This window comes from Triticum aestivum, chromosome 7B, assembly GCF_018294505.1.
Source record: "Triticum aestivum cultivar Chinese Spring chromosome 7B, IWGSC CS RefSeq v2.1, whole genome shotgun sequence".
Classification (NCBI taxonomy): domain Eukaryota; kingdom Viridiplantae; phylum Streptophyta; class Magnoliopsida; order Poales; family Poaceae; genus Triticum; species Triticum aestivum.
Window position 1 is genome coordinate 393,011,429 of NC_057813.1, and position 11,842 is coordinate 393,023,270.

Sequence of the window (11,842 nt, forward strand, 5' to 3'; positions counted from 1 at the left end):
TGTCCAAGTTGCAAATTCTTGGATGGTGGTCATATTCTGTAAAATATAATTTGCATTACCTTTCTATGCATTTGCTTTGATCATATAAAAGTGTCACGATGGTATTTGCTTTCATTACATTAAACTTTGGTATTTCTGAAAATGCATTTGTGTAGAAACTAATGACGAATTTGAATCCTGGAGACTATGAATGTGAAAGTATAAACCAAGACATTTTGGCTAGATGTAGTAGTAATACTTTAAACACTCGCCATCTTCCCTGATGTCCAAGTTTATGTCTTATTCCTTAAATTTTCAGAACCATTGCGATTCTGGTAACTTATTTTACCACCTATGTGACAGATGGACATTTCACCGTACCTTAAACAGCATCAAAACCATTCTCTGAATTTCCAGTGTAGTTGTGTATTTCATCTATTCCTTTTTTCCTTTGGGTTGCAGGATGGTAGAAGGTTCTGTGATTGGGAAACATACCGCTCATTTTTTACTAGCTATGAAATTGATGAAGAGTATGTAAAGCTCTTTGAAGAAATATCAAAGAAAATCAAGGTCTGTATCAGCAGGCGAAGCTATGTTACAATATGCTAATCTCATGCTTTTTTGGGGATGCTTATAACCTTTATCCTTTGGGACAGTGGCTTAAACGTTATATGGAATATGAACGAGCATCTTCCAAGGTAAGTATTCCCTGAAGAAAACAGCGGAGTAAAGGTACAAACATAGTAGGTATAATACCATGATAACTTCTTTGCTCTTTAGTGGAAGGAGATGGATGATAGAGGATTCTGCCAAGCAGCGAAGATTGCGGCAGGCTTTCCACGCATGAGCTATAAGTTAACTTTAATGGCCTATGAGGTACAGTTTCTCATCAATATTTTTTGATTGTTGTGATCACACCGCTCTTTGCTGTATTTGAGAGCGTAACATTCCTTTGGTTCAGGAGAATGTGTGGAATCTGATGTTTGATTATTGGCAACGTGAAGACATTGATCGTCTCTTTTTTGAGATTTGGAAGTTTGCTACTAAGAAAATGGGTGCCACTGATAAGAAGGTTAGCATTGTAAACATATGCCATGGAATCGCCATTTGTTATGTACTCATGGAACCAAACCTTGGTCATATTTAGGAATAAACAATAATAGTGTCTGTTTGTGTTTGTGCCTGCTGTATATGCTTGGTGATGTATGTTTCCTTTCTTGAACATGGCTCAGATCGATTTTAGAGCTGGTTTGGTAGATGTCTGTCGAAGGAATATATTCCCTCGATATAGAAAGAGAATGCAATTCGCACTGGATCATAGTACTCTTTCTGATTTGGAATCAAATGTAAGTTATTGTATCCAGCTTTTATGCAATTTATGCCTTGATCCTCTGATTTCTGATTATTGACCGTGCATTTCTCTGATAATACCTTGCATCTGCTTTATTTCTTGTTTAGTTTGATACCTGCGTGGAAGACATCCCTGATGATGTAAGTTTGATGTATAGTGGCCATGTATTTGCAGTGGTAATGCAACATTTCTTAATCACATCAATGACACAAAAACTGATGTTTTTTCAGGCTACAGAGGATGTAGCTTGGCGGTTGATTACATCGGCGGTTTGGAATAAGGTATGCAGATGCATTGGGCAATTCTTACTTATTCTTGAAGATTGTAACTCATTTTCAGTTCATTTTCAGCTTCATAAACCCAAGATGTGGCACCAATATATTATGAGGAAGATGGAGATTGCTAAACACATTGGCTTGGGTCCACAAGTATGCATATGTGTGTTTTATACACTATCTAAATGTCCAGTAATTGTCTGTTGGTATAAAAGATTTGCATATCATTTTGCAGAATTGACATGTCTCGGAACCCAAGACACTGACAGATGTAGACAACTGTTCCTTGTGAAATCTTGTCCGTTGCTCGCTCACTTGCAAATTAATGATGTATCCGTTGTATTGCATATATTGATGTTAGACTGGTGCTGTTGTTGCTGTGGTAAATTAATATGCTATCATGGTTACAAAAATGTTTGCAAACTTTTCTATGATTACTGTATTAGGTCTATAATAGTTATGGAACGCATCATCATTTACCTTGTTTAAGTTTTTGACACTATGGTGCCATAGGGTATGCAGTAAAAAGATGATAGTATGATGTTTATCTTGTTTAAATTTTTGACACTATGGTGTCGAAGGGTATGCAGTAAAGAGATGACAGTATGACGCGGAGTATCTGAGCTCGAGCTCAAATGAGCTTGGATGAGCACTAAAATCAAAAAATTCTGATTTTTTGTGCGGAAAACTTTGACAAAACTTGTAAGTGCTTGCAAATTTTCATCATGAGATCACATTCATGGAAGGCTTGACAAAAGAAAAATCGATGCTCCGAAAATGCTACTATCAAAAGCATTTTGGAGCACTGATTTTGTTTTTTACCACGCCTTTCACGAATGTGATCTCATGATGAAACTTTGCAAGCACTTAGAACATTTTTCAAAGTCTACCACAAATAATTACAGATTTTTTTTTTGGTTTTACTGTTTATCGAAGCTGAAGGGGAGCCTTGGTGCAGCAGTAAAGCTGTTGCCTTGTGACCATGAGGCCATGGATTTGAATCCTGAAAACAGCCTCTTGCAAAAATGCATGGAAAGACTGTGTACAATAGACCCAAAGTGATCGGACCCTTCCCCGGACCCTGTGCAAACGGGAGTTATATGCACCGGGCTGACCTTTTTTTTTACTGTATCTTCATTTGAGCTCGAGCTCAGCATGGTACTTTCGTGATAGTATGTGTTTCTTTTCAGAAAAGATGCTTACGGATTATGCATTGCCTAAAACGACATTAGTCACTTACAAAACGTGTCTCTTTATATCCTCTGACCAAGGAAAGAAAGGGGTCTATGCACACGCATCATGAGCTCAGTCATCGTTTCCAACTGATATGACCGCTAGCAAAGCAGTCTGTATGATGGCATATCTTCAATCCTCAGCACATCCTCCAGCAGAAGCTCCTTCTCCAGCTGCGCTCGAGTTGACTTCAGTATCTCCTGGTAATTACATCAGTCATAAGATCGATCAAACATGCAATCTGAAGATTTGCGGGTAGAAAGGATGAGACGTACATTGAAGTCCATGTAAGAAGCGTTCTTCTCTACCCACTGCTTGTCCATCACAAGGAAAGCAACACAGTAGAGCAGATCAAATGCCCATTCATCCTCTGGGACAAAACAGGAAGCAATGAGAATTTGTTGAAAATTATTTGAACAAACGAACGGTACAAAAGGTATATGTATATTGCACTGGTCCTACCTGAAAGCATTTGGACAAAAACAGCTTTGACGAACGTTCTCGGTTTAGCTGCAATTGATTTCACTGCCATAAATTAGTAAAATTACAGTTTACAAACTGAATAATTTGCATGTTTCGGTACGAGCTTACTGGACTGGAGATCCAGCATCTGCATGATCATGAATGTGATATTTACACCGGCAACTGCAAACGGGTACTCCCAAGTGGCGCGATTGCCACTTTGTTTCTGTAGTAACCTCTGAAATGACGCCTGCGTAGATAAATCAGTGGAGGGTGGTCAATATTCATCATCTCTACTCCTAATGGAGCAGTTGGTAGTCTCGCTTCCAGATTTTTTTTAGTCCCACCTTCCATGGTTTTATTTGGTACCTCTTCCCACCTCTGACTTAGCCACCACAAACCGAAAAAACCTCATGCTGAGACCCCAACCCGCACCATGCACGTACCAATGAAAAAAGACCTACGATAGTTAACCAACGAAAAAAGACCTATGAACCCGCGACAAAAAACCTAAACCTATCGCCCAAACTTACGAGCGACAGCTCCTGCCCTCGAGCGAGAACCACTCTCACGTCTGCCCTCGTTCGCCGCCGCTCCATCCCTTCTCCGCCGCCGCCGCCACCGCCGCCCCCGCCACCTCCCATCGCGGGCAGGCGGGAGGAGCCCTGTCCGGCCATGGCAACACTGCCGGCAGCCTCCTCCTCCCCCTCACCTTCTCTCCCTCTCCCAAAGGAGGGAAGGTAATGGAAGGGATCTAATCGGAGAGGTGGATCTGCGCCCTTGCCGTCTCTTCTTTCCAAAGAAATAAAAAGCGGTTCGCATGGAGCAGTTCAGGATGATTTATCTTCTCAATGTGAGTTTCAAAATATTCACGTAAGTGGGTACTAATAGACTGACACGGATCGCCCATTCGGTGGTGCAACCGAGTCAGATGGCTTTCATGCCGGGAAGACATATCCTAGAAGGGGTCGTTGTCCTACATGAAACTCTACATGAAATCCATTCGAAGAAACTAGACGGGGTTATATTCAAAGTGGATTTCGAGAAGGCTTATGATAAAGTTAAGTGGCCTTTCCTTCTGCAGGCAATGTGTATAAAGGGTTTTAAGGAGACATGGCAGAACCAGGTGGGTTCTCTTGTCCAAAAAGGTAGTGTCGGAATAAAAGGTTAACAATGATATCGACCATTATTTTCAGACTCATAAGGGCTTGAGACAAGGGGATTCGATGTCTCCTCTCCTGTTTAATATAGTTGCCGATATGTTAACCATTCTAATTGGTAGGGCCAAGGAGAACGACCAAGTTGGTGGACTTGTCCCACATCTAGTTGATGGGGGAGTATCCATCCTGCAGTATGCCGATGACACTATCCTTTTCATGGAACACGACATTGCAAAGGCCCGGAATATGAAACTAGTGCTATGTCTTTTTGAACACTTGTCGGGACTAAAAAATAATTTTCGCGAGAGCAAATTGTTTTGCTTTGGTAGGGCTAAAGAGGAACAAGATGCATATAGACAATTGTTTGGATCTGAATTAGGTTCTATGCCATTTAGTTACTCGGGCATACCGATTCATCATCGCAAACTTTCGAATAAAGAATGCAAATGCATCAAAGATCGAATTGAGAAAAAGCTTAGCTGCTGGAAGGGCAAGCTAATGTCGTATGGAGGTCGGTTAGTACTTATTAATTCAGTATTAATTAGTATGCCAGTGTGCCTGTTATCTTTCTTCGAAGTACCCAAAGGGGTACAGAAGAGATTAGACTTTTTTCGGTCCCGGTTTTTTTGGCAGTCAGATGAGGCTAAAAAGAAATATCGACTGGACAGATGGGATATCATCTGCCGGCCTAAAGACCAGGGAGGTCTCAGTATTGAGAACCTGGTAATTAAAAATAAATGCCTCATGAGTAAATGGTTGTATAGACTATCAGTTGAGACAGAGGGTATGTGGGCATATATATTATGCAAAAAATACTTGCACTATAAAACTCTTACCCAAGTGACGACCTAAGGATTCGCCTTTCTGAAAAGGGCTTCTGAGAACGAAAGATTTGTTCTTCCATAGGGACAAATTCTTCGTTGGTAATGGAACGACAACTAGATTTTGGGAAGATATGTGGTTAGGGGAGACGCCTCTAGCCATGCAGTATCCCACCCTATGGGCCAGTTCTTTTGGGCAATTCTCCCAGAATTGACCCCCTCCCCAGCTTCTCCCAGAATTGCCACTTAATATTTTTTTACAATTCCTAGCTAGTTAAGGTCTAATTAGCTAGGAATTGTAAAAAAATATTAAGTGGCAATTCTGGGAGAAGCTGGGGAGGGGGTTAATTCTGGGAGAATTGCCCAAAAGAACTGGCCCTATATAATATTGTATAACGTAAGGAGGATTATGTGGGCACAGTATTACAATCGGTACCCTTAAATATCTAGTTTAGGCGATCGTTAGTTGGCGAGCGATGGATCCTGGATGTACTTGGTACGGAGGTTGATGGAGGTTCAACTATTCGACCAACCTGATTCATTTCACTGGAAGCTAGCTAAAAATGGTGTGTTTACGGTCAAATCAATGTATGTGGATCTAATTAACTTTGACCCAATCCCGAGATCGGTACATATCTGGAAAGTTAAGGTTCCCTTGCGTATTAAATTTTTTATGTGGTTTGTACACAAGCAAGTGATCCTCACCAAACATAATTTACTAAAGCGACATTGGGTAGGCAGTGCATGATGTTGTTTTTGTGACCAGGATGAAACAATACAACACCTATTTTTAGGTTGCCCTCTTGCAAAATTACTTTGGCGAATGGTCCATATAGCCTTTAACATTATTCCTCCAGTTAACACTTGATCGTTATTTGGGACGTGGTTAGTTGGAGTAGATCATATTACTTCATCTCGTATTCGGATTGGAATATGCACGCTTATTTAGGCTATATGGAACTGCAGGAATGACATGATTTTTAACAGACAACACATCTTAAACTTTTTGCAGGTAATCTTCAGAGCTACGGCTTGGATCCGTGCGTGGTCCTTACTCACTCCTATGGATTCCAGGGAGCCTTTGGTTACTGATTGAAACCAGTGGGAGATGGTAGCACGGGGTATATTCAACCGGTTTGGATGGCGGTATCATAATCGGATAGGAGTCTAGGGATCTTGTCCTATTATACATACCGGTTGTGGTATTGAGTTTTATCTTTGTTTTTTTATTTTTCTCCGCTTGCGAGCTGTAATGAATTTAAGACCTTGTGCTCTTTTCGAGACTTTTAATAAGGTGGCAACATGCATCGCTTAGATGCAGGGGCCGAGGGCAAGCCTCCCTTTCCAAAAATAGTGAAGCTAAAAAGGCATGCTTTAAGGCGACACGCATTATATTTATTATGGCTCTATGGTAACACCTTCATTTAAAACATGACTACACCATAGTTGATTATTGGGGAGCCCTTTATAGGACTAATTGTATAGGAGAATAAAATTGGTGTGGTTATGCAATGAATTATCGACTTGATGCTATTATCAAGGCACAACAACAGAATTAGTCAAATAGTCCGGTCATATACTTATATGAATGTCACTTCTTTCTACAAGTATGCTATAATGTGAATGTCAATTACTATAAGAAATGTCGCATGGTTCTGTAATAGCACAAACTATGTATGCACATGCTCTATATTGATAATCAAGTACAAATAGTATCAAGGATACACAATAAAACGCTTAAAATTGCATACTATGATAAGTGGATAAATCTTATGATTTTCTCTTGCAAAAAACAAGAGATGGGGTAACAACATAGGATGCATGCATGGTATGTATTCCATTGTTGAACTAGTTGTTCAGCTTAAATGTTATGAAAACCAATATACAATTATCTTGTTCTCTTTGTTTCTAGATTGAAAGAGTGGAACTTCTATTCTACTTGAGGAGTATGATTGATGGGACAGACAATTTTGTTGCTGAAAAGTTTGAAAGGACAATGGTTGCTCGAAAAACACAATTAGTTGGATCCCTCAGTAACATTTTGTCAAAAGAATCATTGAAGAATAATGAAAAGAATAAAAAACTCTGAAGTTGTTCAAAAGAATGTGTAGTTTTGCTTACCTTCAACAATAAATACTACAAACTCATATCATGTTCATGTGCAACCGTAGAATGATGAGCATGTCAACTACTACCAGGTTTATATGCAACTCTTGCTATGTGCATGTACATATTCAACTCTAAAAAAATACTAGGAAGTGCCAACTACTATGAGGTACATGTGCACCCTGCACCATAGGGGTGCCAAACCTTTCAACAAAAGTTTTCAAGTTCCCGATTTTTTCCCATGATAAGCACTGCCAACTCCTAGAATGTCTATGTGCAACCATAATTGATGAGAATGCCAACTCCTACCAGGTTTATATGCATATGTAAAAAAAGATGATGGAGATGCAAATATGCAATGCTGAATCCGAGCTCATGTGCACCCGGTGAACAGTAAAAACAAAAAGAGTAGCAAAAGTTTCAAACAAACTGATTTTTTTTCCGTGCAAGATACTCAAGTGTGTGATGTACGTACAAATTTTCAGCTTGTTTGGACATTCGAGGAGCTCGTGACAAAAAAAGACAAAATCGGCTCCTCGCTTTTTTCAAATGCTTCTCAAACACCTGGAATTTGCCTTTTTTGCAATGAGCTCCTCGAATGCCGAAACTGCACCAATTTTGCACGCACAAGAGCATCTTGCACTCCAAAAAAAATCAGATTTTTTTGCTATTTTGTCGATTTTACTGTCCATAGGCAAGAGCATATGAGCTCGGGAGCCAACAATGTGACCGATGGAGATCACAACTCATAACCAGATCCATGGATACAGAACAAATGCCTATAGAATACCAAAAATGTTACCTCGGCAACTGCTATGGAGGATGATCCACCTCCGAGGCTCCGACAGAGTCTGCCACCTGCCCAAGAATTTTCCACTTCCGGCGCTTTATGATACAGAGTTGATCACCCCTTGTTCATACGTACACAGCGCAAAAAGAAAGATCAAAAAAGTCAGTTCTATATGTGTGCACAAAGAAAAAGTTGCAGCACGTACTGTTGTCTTGGTGCTTACCTCATCTTCCTCTCCCCATCATCAACATCGACAGATCGTAGCTCCCGTTCAGCAGCCCTTTTTGAGTTCCGCCGAGTAGAACATGGTACATTCCTCTTCATGAAACGACACAAATAGAATGGACACACAAAAAGGTAAGAAATGATTGAAAAAAAACAGGTATACGGAACATAAAGTGGCGAAAAAATACCTCTCCTCCACTGCCGCCTGTATCTCTCTCTACAACTATTTTGACTGAAAAAAAACACACACACACACACATATATAAATCCCCCATTTCATTGGGCATTTCATAATGCTAACCCTACCTCTCCATATCAACAAACCCTCGGCCCGTTGTCAATATCCAATCCATCTTATGCCATGGACAAAACTTCGAAAGTATTAACCCACGAACCCTCCAAACCCGCACCACCGCTATGCGCTGCACAGTCATCTCGCCCCGCGACGTAACACCCAAAACGAGCGCGCCCCGCTGCCGCTGCCGAGAAAAACAACTGCGCCGGACCAGGTGTGCGTCGCGTGAGCAGGCCCGCGTCTCGGCCGACCAGACCAGGTGGCACCTGGCGCTCATGGACGCACGGTCTGCGCGCATCGAGCGGTCGAGCCACGGCCGCTCTGTTTCGTCAGATAGTGCACGCGCACGATTGAGCGTCCAGGACATAAATTAGGGTTTCGGCGTGCGGCCCGAGCTCAATCGCCGGCGGAGATGCTGGATGAGAACCCGGCATGGACGGGACAGAAGAGGCACAAGTACGAGGCCCCATCTCTGACATCATCCTCTGATGCTTATGGTGAGACGATTGGCCAAGACAACGCAGAACGTCCCAACGAGATCGCGGATTCACCAGATGAGCTGGCGGACCAGGAAAATGATATCATCAGCGAGGAGGAGTTCGGCGGATGCCTTAAGGTTTTAGCCACCAGGCGTGCTCCTATGATCGTCACAGGGCGCAGGCTGGACGAGGAACATCAACGCGAGCTCTACGAGCGCCTCACCCTCTACCGCATCAAAGCTTCCAAGGTTCCTTCTCATCCATACCCTACCCGTGGCGATATTTTATTGTGTATGTTACTATTATTACTAGTTGACATTGTGTTCTTTGATAACTATTCATGTTTTATGTTAATTTCTAGTAATTTGCAATCCTCTTGTTTGCACGGAATTTAATCTCTATGTTGTGTGTAGTTGGCACAAGGAGTTTGCATAGATGATCAGAATGGTGTGGCTTTGAGAAAGGAGTACTCCTCAGACAATTTGGAGGACCTGTTTGATTACTACAAGAAAGCTGATTCTGTGGATTGGTACTTTGACCGTGGCTACTGTTTGCTCGCTGACTTGGATGACTACCAGAGCCTTGTCCTTACCAATGGAGATGTAAGTGTGTCCGATTTAGACTCATAATGTGTGGCTAGTTTAGTGTTAATGCATAAAAAACAGAACACAGGTTACAATGGCATGTCCATGTTCTTTATTTACTGTTTACGAGGGTTATGCTCAACATGTGATTTATGTCCTATCTTTCTTAAAGCTCCATGGTACTAGAAATACTTTTTTTTACTTTGAAAAATTCAGCTAGTTTAAGAAATACAATCTAGAATCTTCAGCCACAGGTAATTAGGACATCTCCAGCCGCGCCCCCAAGAAGGCCTCCCCAGGCGTTTTTTCGCGTCGGCGCCGAAAAAACGGCCCAGTCGCGCCCCCAGGAGCCCGATTTTCGCCGGCTTGGGCCGAAAACAGCGCCGGCGGACCCAGCCCGAACCCAGCGCGCTGGGGGGCGCTCGGGGGCGCCGGGCGAACTTTTTTGGCGCGAAGAAACCGCGGGTCCGACGTGTCAGCGACACGGCTTTCTTCTCGGCCCTTCGTCGTCCTCATCGCCTCGTTTCCCGCGGCGAGGGAGGGGCCACGGTACGTCCCCGACAGCCCGCTCTGGGAACCGTACTTCCGCCGCCGTCACGCCCAACAGCTCGAGGCCACCAACGGCGTCGTGCCCTCCGGCAGGCTCAACTCCGCCGGCCGGCGTCGGTGGTGTGGCGTGCCAGGGCGCATGTTGGAGGCCGTCCTCGAGTACATCGAGGGCGGCAACACGCCGCGCCTCGACTACCCCGCTCCCCCTTCCTTCTCACGCCGCCGGGAAGCTCCTGGACCCCGAGGCGCATGGAGACCGGGGGGTCCTCCTCCTCGTCCGGCGGCTCGCGCTGCCACCGCCCCGTCAAGCCGGAGCCCCAGGACACGCCGGTCGCCGCGCGCACCCGCAGCTCCGGCGTACGTATCGGCGCCAACGCGTCGCCACCCACCGGCCGTTTCGTCCTCGTCGAGCCCAAGCCGGAGCCCGGCCTCCCCGCGGAGTACGAGGAGATAGCCCGGCGCGGCTTCTCCGACGAGGACGCCATGCAGTGGGCGCGGGACAACTACCTCCGCGGCGAGACGGTCCGGCAGTGCCGAGCCCTGGAGGAGATCGCCGCCCGCAAGCGTGGGCGCGAGGACGAGCACGGCGTCGTGATCCTCGACAGCGACGACGACAACGCCCCCGGACCTTCCAACCCGCCGCGCCAACCGGAAGAGGGGTGCAGCAGGGACGGCGGAGGTTTAGGCGGGGGCGGCGGCGACACCGACGACGGCGACAACGACGACGACGACGACGGCGGCGGCGACTACACGCCGTTCTACAGCCTCCTCGGCATGTAGAACCGCGTGGGCGGGCGGCGAGGCGGGCGGCGAGGGAGACGGCGGGGGTAGCCCGCTGTAGTTTTTTTTTGTAAAATATGTTTAAGTTTGAACGAACTCGCCGTGTTTGCGTTAAATTTGAGTCGTTTTGCGCCGTGTTTGCCTTTTTTGCTCGAACCGTGGGCGCCGCGACTGGGGGCATCACGCCCCCAGTGTGCGGTTTAGCGCCGGTGCGCCCCCAGGGGGCGGTTTTTTGCCCCTCCTGGGGGGCCAACGGCTGGAGATGCCCTTACATGTGGGTACTATTGTGTTTCCTGTTGATTGTAGCTTCAGAGACGAAAGGCTTAAGTTTCACATGAGTTTTTTTTGTGAATAAAGTTTTACATGAGTTACCCATAAAAATCTTTTTTTTCGCGATGGACCCATAAAATCTTTGGTTCTTGGCAATATCATTTCCTAGCTGTTCATGATTTTTCTTTTCCAGATTGATAGTTACTAAGCTAAGTACTAGCTGATTAACTCTGCACGTTTATGGTGGTTTAGTCACATATTTGTGTGGCATTGAAAATCATGATTTATTGATCATAGAACCCGAACATGGTTAAGTTGCCATTGTATATTGTGATGTAATGATCATTGTACTCAGCATACTGAATATGTACACGGTTAAGTTGTTGGTTGCCATTGTAAATCATGATGTCATGACTAATGAATGTTGTACTCAGCATATTGTATATCGTTAAGTGACAAACTACCAAAACACATGACCCCCCT

General features: G+C 44.2%; 2 protein-coding genes across 2 annotated transcripts in view; both read left to right on the forward strand.

Annotated features, from left to right (window-relative positions):
• The window catches only part of LOC123157992 (uncharacterized), a 4,429-nt gene extending 2,419 nt beyond the window's left edge, over positions 1 to 2,010 (forward strand). The window contains exons 2-11 of the mRNA XM_044576147.1: positions 299 to 314; positions 442 to 549; positions 636 to 677; positions 760 to 855; positions 941 to 1,051; positions 1,212 to 1,325; positions 1,438 to 1,470; positions 1,561 to 1,611; positions 1,681 to 1,758; positions 1,841 to 2,010. Coding sequence (XP_044432082.1) covers positions 299 to 314; positions 442 to 549; positions 636 to 677; positions 760 to 855; positions 941 to 1,051; positions 1,212 to 1,325; positions 1,438 to 1,470; positions 1,561 to 1,611; positions 1,681 to 1,758; positions 1,841 to 1,846 — 655 coding nt within the window. The 3' untranslated portion in view covers positions 1,847 to 2,010. The remainder of the gene's footprint in view (positions 1 to 298; positions 315 to 441; positions 550 to 635; positions 678 to 759; positions 856 to 940; positions 1,052 to 1,211; positions 1,326 to 1,437; positions 1,471 to 1,560; positions 1,612 to 1,680; positions 1,759 to 1,840) is intronic.
• Positions 2,011 to 9,109: 7,099 nt separating this feature from the next.
• Positions 9,110 to 11,842, forward strand: part of LOC123157994 (uncharacterized) — a 6,908-nt gene continuing 4,175 nt past the window's right edge. The window contains exons 1-2 of the mRNA XM_044576148.1: positions 9,110 to 9,424; positions 9,590 to 9,778. Of these exons, the coding sequence (XP_044432083.1) occupies positions 9,110 to 9,424; positions 9,590 to 9,778 (504 nt within the window). The remainder of the gene's footprint in view (positions 9,425 to 9,589; positions 9,779 to 11,842) is intronic.